Below are 11252 nucleotides of genomic sequence, written 5' to 3' on the forward strand. Positions count from 1 at the left end.
TTATTTACCTCCTAGATACTCACTAAAAAAAGTTTTTTGACAGACGCAAGCTTTCTATCAAACCTTTGTATTTTTTTTTCGGTATTCCCCCAATAGATCGGAGTCTACGTATCAAGCAATTCATAGGACTGTATTTTATTTCTTTTCCCCTAATTAATTTTTTAAGTGAGCCCAGTCTTCATTCCACTTCCGCTAAATAAAAAATAGTTTACAATGAAAATGATCTCCAGATCACTGTCAACGAATTTGCATACGCTGTAGCCTATTTCGGTTTATCTCTAAAACTCGGGAAAACAGAAGTCATGTTCCAGAAGTCACCAGATAATACCTACTCAGAGCCAAAGATCACCTTCAATGGACAGCCATAAATGTGGTATACCACTTCACAAGTCTTGGAAGCATAGTATATATCAAATAACGCATTGCTTCCAAGAGAAGACCACTGTCTGTGACGGGTATTCAGTGCTTTTGGACGCCTCCAGTCGAGAGTTTGGCAGAATAAATTGCTCCACTTGCCTACAAATATCAATGTCTACCAGGAAGTAGTTCTCTCCACCTTTCAACATGAATCTGAGACATGGGTATTAAACTTAAAGCAATAAAGTAACTCAGACTACTTGAACGCCTTTACCAAAGAAGCTTGCGCTCAATCATGGACATATGGTGGCAAGACTGCATTACAAACAGCGATGGTCTTACATATGCTGTAAGGACATTAATGAGAGACATATTGTGGTCCGACAGTTACGCTGGGAAGGGCACGTATCCCGTATATGGTATGAACGTATGCCGAAGTCTTTGTTGTTGAGCTGAAAGGTGGTTAATGTAACAAAGATGCCCCACGGAAATGCTTTAAAGACCAGCTTAGGCACCAACTTGCTTTAATTAATATAGAAGAGAGCACCTAGTTACAGGCGGCTTCGGAATAAGACAGCTGAAGATCACTTACACACATGAGATCAAGAGAAAATACGCTGCCGAGGACAGACGATGACGGCGAAAAGAAAATCTAAATCGACCACCGGCGGGCAATGGTTAGTTAGGTGTGGCAAAATATGTAGGTCGGAGCTGGTGCTGCGTAATCACGGGAAATACTGCATTCATCATTAATCTTCGCACTCTTAGACAGTTTTACTATTATTAAGTTTAAAAAAATCCTTAAAACATTAATAACTTGGATTGAGAGACTTGGAAAGAGTGAAAGAGAGAGAGAGAGAGCATGGAATAGATCTATTGTCATTTTGATGAACTATTACAATAAAAAAATAAAATAAATAAAGCTTGGCTGCGAGTCCGAAGATTAGTGAGGAGTGCAGTATTTCTCGTGGCTGCGTAGCCCCAGCTTTGACCTACATATTTTGCCACATCCAGGGCATTACCATTGTCCGCAGGAGGTCGATTTAGATTTTCTTTTCGCCGTCTGCGTTTGTCCTCGGCAGCGGATTTTCTTTTGGTCTCAAATGTGTGTCCCAAGGCCTTCGTGAGTGACCTCCAGCTGTCTCGCTCTAAGGCCGCATGCAACCAGGTGCTTTCTTATATGTCAGCCAAGGAAAGTTGAAGCCAAAGCTGATCTTTAAAGCATTTCCGTGAAGTGCCTCTGTTACGTCGACCACCTTTTAGCTCGTCAAAAAAAAAAGACTGCCTTTGGCAATACGTTCGTCTCTCATACGGGATACGTGCCCTGCCCAGCGTAACATAAGAAGTCCTTCTATACTGTTCATACCCTCGTTCGCAAAGGACATCGTTGTTTGTAGTGCTGTCTTGCCACCGTGCCACCGTATGTCCATGATGAAGCGCAAGCATCTTTGGTGAAAGCGCTCAAGAAGTCTTAGTTGTTTTCTGTATAGTGTCCTTGTATCAGAGCCATATAGAAGGATTGAGAGAACCACTGCCTGGCAGACATTGATTTTTGTAGGCAAGCGGAGCGATTTGTTCCGCCAAACTCTCGCCTGAAGGCGTCCAAAAGCGCTACTGGCCCTGGCCAGACGGTTATCAACTTCCCTTGAAAGTTAGGCGTCATTAGACACTATACTACCTAGATATGTGAAGTGGTCTGCCACGTTAAGGGGCTGTCCTTTTACGGTGATCCTCTGGGCTGAGTATGTTTTATTGGGTCACTTCTGGAACATGACTTCTATTTTCCCCGAGCTTTATAAATAAACCGAAAGAGGCGGCAGCATATGCAAATTTGTTTGCCGCATTCTGGAGGTCTTGTACATTGTGAGCTAGCAGGGCGCAATCATCGGCATAGAAAAGCTCCGTTATGATCATCTCCTTTGTTTTTGTATGGGATAGTAGACGTCGAAGATTGAATAAATACAATAAAACCAAATTGATATAGATCCTATAACTTTTTATTTAGAGAACACTAATACAAGAATAAATGTTGCACTTGATCGGCGTCTTCTGATGATATGAAGAAATGTGTGAGGTGTAGTACCTTACATTGGGTGCATCAAGATTAAAGGTTGCAAAGAAAAACAAATACAACTAACCAAAAGGGGGGGGGGAGGTCAATATAAATATAAAAGTCATAGAGTTTATGAAGGACTACCTTTTTGTTATTTTTCCGTGGAGGGGGGGGGAGCTGATAAAGTAAAAGTGCTACTAGAATGAAAAAGCCCAAAATATGAGTGGGGCACATTATGAACGTTATATTGAGACTCGTTTATTAAAAAAACAAACAGAAAGGAAGTGTTCAGGACAGAGAGAGTGGGATGTCAGTCTAAGTGATACACTCATTCAAGGGCACAAAACTATGTTAGGTTGATCGTTATAATTCTTTTTTTTTATTGATTTGTTAAAATTAAAAAAAAATATTAAAGAAACAAGTGTTCTGGCCATAATAAACTATATAAAACCTATGAAATTATTCGGCTCAATAAACAATAAACGGCTTGGAACAAATAAACGGGCGTAGCCGGTGCGTACTCCTAGTCTAACAGTGTTTGAAGTCGCAATGTTTTTTTTTAAATACGTTCAAGCGTTATGTCTGGTGATATCTAAATATATGAGAGAGCTCAAATCTATATATACCCTACACAAGTGGTAAGTTTTGAGGGAAATGTTAGACCTGTACAAGAGATTAGTCCATGGAGGACATTGACCTACAAACTACAAGAGACCAATAAATACTAGAGCATTATCCAGAAAGTAACTTATTAATACTATGTTAATGATAATTAATACATTGGGACTATATTGAAAGGTCATCGAAGTCATCTCTAGCATGGAAGAGAATGCTTTGTTACAGCAATAAAGGACAAACTAATTAGGGCCAAAAACTAAAAGTCAATGTTGTTGACAAATGTTGAAAGGGCGGAAATGCGGGTGAGTCCATTGAACACACTATGAGTTATTTCATTTAACCAAGCTCGACCCTGGCAGCTCAAGGTAATGAACATTACTTAATTTCTATAATAATAATAGTAATAATAATACAATCATTAAAACGAATAAAATATAAATTATAAAACTTCTAAAAATAAAACATTAAATTTTATTTGAGAAAAGCCTCTCAGAGTTAAGTAGATTTCTCAGAATCAATAAGGTAGTCATCTTGAATTACAAAACATCTGGTGTATAATAAAGTTTATTATTATAAAGAGTATTATAATATATATAAGCATTCATTATTTCAAATTTAACCTGTCATTAAATAGTAAGATCTAATAGAAGTCTGTATCTTAATAATTAGTCTCCGAGGGCTCCACAGTTATAATGCTCAGGCTCTACACGTACTTATACAATTTACTTCAAGTGGACCTCAATAAAGTTTCAGAAATATAATTCTATTTTTCAAAGCATTGCTTTTTAATAGGCATAGCTAGGATGTCTTTAATAAAGTTACATTTATAATTCAGCTATTTTTAGCGACAGTTACAAAACATTGACGTACTATATTACGTATACTTACTCCTGGAAATACAGTTGTGTTCACTGGATACACCCACGCTCTGTAGGCGGAAATCCAAACTCGCTCGTCCTGAAAGTCCCTAACTATAAAAACTTTCGGATCGCCATATTCCCCCGCAATTGCAAAGAGAAGTTTTTTGTACTCCCCTGTAAATAGTAAAAAGACAGATATGCAGGCTTCGTGGTAAATAAATAGAAATTCCCCACGTTCAATGGGTTATGTATTATGTTTATCTTATATTTTGTATGTAATATTTGAGCCTCTTACCATCATGGTCGTAAACGGCTCGACATTGGGAGAAGGCGAAGAGTGCAGCAAGGATGACTAAGACAATCATGATTGGCTAAAATTGTAAAGCAAATAAGTATTAATACATTATAGAAGTAAAAGTTATACCCAACATAATACTGAAAGCAAAGTAGGCAGACAAAAGCGAATTAAACGCAGATCGATTAAGAGGTGACCGAGCCTCGCTCGGATGAATAATTTGTTAAGGAAGGATATATACCCGAAGTCATTTAGGGAATATTGTTGTAATTACGAAATGAAAGATCGGGTAAAGACTATCAATCCGAAGAGTTGCTTTTTCGTTCTGTCAATTCTCAATGTAATTGTACATGGCGATTAGAATAGAAAGTCCCCCTGCGGTTACGCCCATAGAAAATCACAGCTCACGTCTTAACGTTTTACATTGTGTAACTTCTAAAATGGTTACTTTTTGACATTTAATATTGCAATTAATATATTCATAACGGCTCTGAGACATGGACACTATACAGAAAACAACTATACAGAAAACAACTAAGACTTCTTGAGTGCTTTCACCAAAGATGGTTGCGCTCCATCAGGGACATACGGTGGCAGGACCACACTACAAACAGCGATGTCCTTGCCAACGCCGGTATGGACAGTATAGAGGGACTTCTTATGGTCCGACATTTGCACTAGGTAGGGCACGTATCCCGTACGGGAGACGAACGTATGCCAAAGGCAGTCTTTTTTTGGTGAGCTAAAAGGTGGTCGACGTAACAGAGGCGCCCCACGGAAACGCTTCAAAGACCAGCTTATGCGTCAACTTTCCTTGGCTGACATAGAAGAGAGCACCTGGTTCTATGCGGCCTTCGAACGAGACAACTGGAGGTCACTCACGAAGGCCGAATGGTTACACATTTGAGACCAAAAGAAAATCTGCTGCCTAGGACAAACGCAGACGGCGAAAAGAAAATCTAAATCGACCACCTGCGGACAATGGTTATGCTGGCCCTGGTTGTGGCAAAATATGTAGGTCACAGCTGGGGCTGCGCAGCCACGGGAAATACTGCATTACTCACTCGAAGGCAAGCCTTATTATTATGGCTTTAGTAAGAATCATAAAGTTATGCAAAATCTCTAAATTATAGAGTAAAACGTGCACCTAGTAACAAAGTAAAATCGCGCATTTTTTCCTAAGAGACTTAAAAACATCGCGTCAGTATTCTAAAGAAGCGTTATTGTGAGGCATCTCTGTTACTCCGACAACCTTTCAGCTTACTGAAAAAAAAAAGATTGCCAAAAATATGTTCGTCCCCCATACGGAATAAGTGCCCTGCAAAGCGTTACTGTCGGAGTGTAAGAAGTTCATACCATTTTGCAATAATATCGCTGTTTGTATTGCGGTCTTTGGTGAAGTCGTTCAAGAAGTCTTAGTTGCTTTCTATAAAGTACTCATGTCTCAGATCCACATAGAGGGGTTGAGAGAATCACTTGTTGACACTGATTTTTGTAGACAGGCGGAGCGATTTATTTCGCAACACTCTCGCTTGGAGGCGTTCAAAAGCACGACTATCCCTGATCACATATCAGCCTCTCTTTCAAGCAATGCGTCATTTGATAGGCCTACTATGCTTCCCAGATAATGTGAAGTTATCTACCACTTTAAGGGATGTCTATGCGCAGTGATCTTTGGGCTGAGTAGGTTTTATTGGGTGACTTCTGGAACATGACTTCTGTTTTACCGAGGTTTATAGGTTAACCAAAAAAAGCATCAGCGTGATGAAAATTCGTTGACCGCGAGCTAGATATCATCAGGGCCAGCCTTAGGCCTATGCTGCCGCAGTGGACCCCGAAGGTTCAAAAGCCCCGCTCTTATTCTAGGTGTAAATTAAACCATTATAATTTATTATAGGGTTCTCGTGGTCTCCTTGTTTTCAAGGAGCTCCTGGAAATCTGAAACTCATAAAATCCTTAAAAAGACTAAATTGTCATTTTGGATTGTCAATCAATATGGTAAACGCTAGTCCTACGTGTGATATAAAAAAAAACGGCATCGTCCGCTTTCATTTAATAAAAATGTAATGCAAATACGAATTTATTTTCTAATACAAATCTTTTTTTTTTCACTTATTATCCTTATGCATACCCTTACTGGTCCGCGCGTAATCCATTTCACATAGGGCCCCGCAAATGTTAGGGGGCATAGATAAGCTGTGTTATGACCATTTCCTATGTTTTGGTATGGGACAGTAGACTTCGAAGATTAAACACATTGCAATAATTCACCAGCAAAATAATAACAAAGTAAAAGCTACCTACGGGTGTCCGCCTATAAAACACAATACTAATCATACATAAAGATATTTAATTTCATTATTTTCTTCCATAGTTTCATAATGTATCAATGTACAATAAGATGGTGTGCATATGTTTAATTACGCCAATTGAATCATTAAAACTTTTTCTTGTTTGCTAAGAAATGTCTTAGTGTACTGCTGTGAGCCTAGTGACGTAAGCGGTGTCAAGTTTTTTTTCCCATTGACGTCATATAGAAAATTTCATTCATAAAACATTCTAGCCAAAATTAATTTTTCGATAATGAGCCATTTTGAAACCGATATAACGATCGACCTCGAGTTTTCCCGATCTGGCCAATGAGTTGAGAATTTTTTTCTCACGATTATGCACATACCTTGAAATTTTAAAGAAAATCGTTAGAGTCGTTTTCAAAATAAAATGTATATATATATATATATATATATATATATATATATATATATATATATATATATAATTATATATACAAGAATTGCTCGCTTAAGAGTATAGGATATATATATATATATATATATATATATATATATATATATATATATATATATATATATATATATATATATTCTGTTATGACTTTGCCACTTTGCCATGCGCACCGCCATCCAAGATAGTGAAGAAAGAAGGTGCGCACTATCAGTAACAAGTCAGGAAGGATTTTGACATGAGAGAAAAACGATTTCCGCCCAAGAGAGACCCAATATGGAGATGCTGTGCTCAAGGCAGATGCCCCTTTGTGTTTGTCATGTCTCCGTGTAAATACGTCTATGTCTCGTTGAGTTGCCTCCCTTCAATTATTACATTGGTGTCAGAAGTGGGATTATAGGCGACTCAACGAGAGGAGGTAGGATTCTAGCACAATGGCATCTTTGAAATAACTAGACCAACTCTTAGTTAAAGAGCTTAAGCAGGAACTTCGTTACAGACGCCTGAAGCTTGGTGGTAGCAAGGAGGTGCTTACAGCTCGTCTCCGGCAAGCCCTAATTGATGAAGACGAAGATCCGGAGACCTACCTATTTGAAATTGAACCGGAGATTTATGAGCTTATTGGCAAGATAAATAAAGGTATTGATGCATTGTGTGAACAAATTAACAGTTTGAGAACAAGGTAGATAAAATGTTGTGTCAAGTGAAAGAAGGAGTAGACTCGTTGGTAAAGGAGAAGTTGCCTGTAGACTCGTTGATAAAGAAGTTGCGTGGTCAAGACTGTGATTGCACAAACAGTGGTGACGGAGACGCTGGGGATTGGAGCGCCGTCTGTGTCTGTGTTGTGGGCAAGTCTTGTGGTTGTGACTTTCAAGACGAGAAACGTGACAATGATTGCTGTGATGATCTCAACGAGATGTACCGAATCGAACGGAAAGAGACAAATGAAGAAGCTGAAGACTGTTACGTGCCTGAAGCGTTTGTTCCTGTTGTACCTGTTATCAGTACCTTAACTGAAGTCTGTTATGTGCCTGAAGCGTTTGTTCCTGTTGTACCTGTTACCAGTACCTTAACTGAAGTCTGCTATGTCCCTGAAGCGTTTGTTCCTGTTGTACCTGTTACCTGTATCTCAATGAGCTGGACAGATGAAGACAACGTTGGGTCTAAGTCTACGCCTGTTGCTGTAGACCTTAAGGACCTCTACCTATCTGCCGGTGCTCACGAGGTAAATTCGAAGCTTGACAACTGCATTCAGAAGTTTAGCATGAGCTGTACGTGCGACGCATCACACAGGGAATGTGGTTGCCAAGAAAACTACAAACAAATTAAGTGTACTTCTGCCATCATCATCGACATTGGCATAGATGAATATCAATCAACCCAGGCTAAATCTGAGCTGTCAAGAGGAAGACATTCGAAACTTGAACTTGAAGAGACCTATCTCCTAGATGTGAAACTGTTGGGTGAGGGTGACTGCGGCGCATTGGACTTTGTTTGCAACGTTGCTGCATGTGAGCCTGCAGTCTCCTTGGGAAGCGTCTGTCGGGAAGGTCTGCTGAGACAGCGTGTCCGATTAACGTGCTGAAGAAAACAGTGCTCGACACTATCTCTTTGTGTGTTAAACGGCCACGTCATCGTCGCAACAACAGCCTGGTCAACTGGAGAAAGAGAAAGCGGCACTGGATGAAAACAATGCGGATGGCTTCGTGGGCAACACGCTCCCTGCCGCCTGTGGCTCCCACTGATCGACCTCCACCTGAACTGTCAAAGCTCAGATGCAGTGTTTCTTTTCGGGACGAAAAGTGCTAAGACGGGGGCAATGTTATGACTTTGCCATGCGCACCGCCATCCAAGATAGTGCAGAAAGAAGGTGCGCACTATCAGTGATCAGACAAGTCGGATGTTGACATGAGAGAAAAACGATTTCCGCCCAAGAGAGAGCCAATATGGAGATGCTGTTCTCAAGACAGATGCCCCTTTGTCATGTCTCCGTGTAAATAAACGTCTATGTTGCCTCCCTTCAGTTATTACAATACAAACATACATACATACATACATACAAGAATTGCTCGCTTAATAGTATAGGATTACGCTTGACATCATGGTTCCGACCTTTATCTTCGTTTTAGAATCTCTCATCCCAATTCTAGAGCTGTTGGGCTATTAGGATGAGAAGGATGATACCTAGTTCAAATCTACTAATTATAAAAGAAAAAAAACTTTCTCAAGTTTGCAAAGGATTAAAACAATATTTATGAAATACTATGACTACCCTTCAGCAACATTTAATGTCTATTGTTTTGTTCTATTCGTTAGAAAGGGATGTTGTTTATGGTTCTTCTGCTATATCATATAAAAGTAAGGCTCCCCAGACCATCTATAGGGCAGATGATGTAAAGTTTATATGTTTCTGTGGTCCACGGTTAACGAGGGTGTCATGTGGCCAGCCTTTACTTTCCACAACCAATGTCAGATGTCCATTCGAACTGGGCGGAATAGAGGTGCTCAAGGATCCCGAAATTTAAAATCCCAGTCTTCAGCAGGATTTGAACCCGGGATCTTCATTTCGGAGGTCAAATGGTGATTCAAATCAGCCACCGCGCCTATATCATATATCCTATGGTACTATACAAAATGTACTATAGTTTAAGGTTTCTTTACATCCAAACGAAGACATTTCTATGAGTGTATCATATCTATTCTCAAGTGTTGGACAAATTTATTAGAAATGTAGAAATGTGTAAAGGTGTTTTCTTCACCCAATTATACATTGGATAAAACACACACTAGCTGATCGTAATATTTCACTCATTAAAAAGTATTCATAACCATAACTCACCTTTTTAGATGTAACCCAGTTATTTACTGTTCATGCTTAACTCCCTTGTGCAGAATACTTCATTAATAAATTTAAAAAAGACAGGACATACATGCAAGTACTAGAGTAAAATAAAACACGAAGTTTGTTCATTAACTTCGCTAATTGTTTTTATTGATCGGTAAATTAGTTAGGTTGCACATAATAACTATTCACTAGTTGAGTTGAAAAACAAACATGGGGTATTACAAGAAAATAATTTAAACTATTTTATATATCAATATGCAACAACATTTTGGCTTTTCCCTTTTTTTTAAAGTTACAGAAAGTACTGGCACGATGAGAAAGAGAGGCTTCTTTTCTAAACTTTTCTTTTTCTAAGGCCGAAACATTAATACTAAAGTGTTGTTTTAAAATGCTATAAGAATATTTTGGTGTGAAGAAAAGACCTAGTAACTCTGCAAAGCAGGTATGGTTACTTCCAACAAGGAAAGGCTGGATATGCATTAACCTAGAACTTATTACTCTCAATTATGTTGCCTAATATGTATTTATGTTATAACAAATTGATGCAAAGTGTCATTCATCGTAATTAGCATTGTTCGTTGCACACCTGACAGAGATCTTCCGCGTACATGATGCTAATCACCAAACTCTACATACATGTTCATACATGTTAACAAGCCTAATCTTTGGTTAGAAATTAGTTTATATCTTTTTGATTAGAACACATTTAATATCTCTCTATTTTAAAAGAATCATTGAATTGGTTTAATTTTCTGAAACTTAGTAGGAGAATAACAAATATTAATTAAAATTGTAATAACTATATTTATTGTCTATAAAAACATGATTAATAGCCAATAATCAATGAACTAATAATTAAAACTTGAAACAACTTGAATCACTTCTTTTGTGAACAAAACTAAATACAACTTTGATTAGAATCAAGACAAAATCTAGTAGGTAGGAATAAAGATTCTAGACTTTGGTAATACTATTTTTTAATAACATCAAACTCACTACAAGAACACAACCTTTCGGTTTCAGTTTCTGGAAGTAGTCTGTCCTAACTAAAACCACAAAGCCATCATTCACAACCGATCGCTAACCTTTTTCCACTGTCACCATAGAAAAACATACACTCCATAACAATAGCTAAACGCATTATTTTTTTACATTATTAGATAACACACTGGTAACTGTTATCGTTGTAACTTCCACAGTTCCAGTCATTCCAGCTAACACATACAAGTCATCCTTCGAGGTACAGCGGAGAGAGCATGAAGAAAGGGTCATCCAAAGAAAAGCTGGATGGGTTACATTAAAGAATGGACCGGCCTCTCTCTGAATATCCTACTAAGAACAGCTGCTGAAGGGGAAAAGTGGAGGAATGTTGCTACACGAATTATTACAGCTCTCCTACGATGAAAGTCAAGGGAACAATGCATCTCTTTAGTCCTCTCAATTTCATGACGTAATTTATCCTAAAAATATGTGTAGTAT

At 38.5% G+C, this 11252-nt stretch overlaps 1 protein-coding gene across 1 annotated transcript in view; it reads right to left on the reverse strand.

The window, feature by feature from the left end:
• Positions 1 to 9915, reverse strand: part of LOC106053735 (uncharacterized) — a 32045-nt gene extending 22130 nt beyond the window's left edge. The window contains exons 1-3 of the mRNA XM_056027873.1: positions 9768 to 9915; positions 4184 to 4259; positions 3917 to 4062 (exon numbers count right to left, since the gene is read on the reverse strand). Coding sequence (XP_055883848.1) covers positions 3917 to 4062; positions 4184 to 4253 — 216 coding nt within the window. The 5' untranslated portion in view covers positions 4254 to 4259; positions 9768 to 9915. The remainder of the gene's footprint in view (positions 1 to 3916; positions 4063 to 4183; positions 4260 to 9767) is intronic.
• Between the last annotated feature and the right edge of the window lie 1337 nt (positions 9916 to 11252).

This window comes from Biomphalaria glabrata, chromosome 4, assembly GCF_947242115.1.
Source record: "Biomphalaria glabrata chromosome 4, xgBioGlab47.1, whole genome shotgun sequence".
NCBI classification, from domain to species: Eukaryota; Metazoa; Mollusca; class Gastropoda; family Planorbidae; genus Biomphalaria; species Biomphalaria glabrata.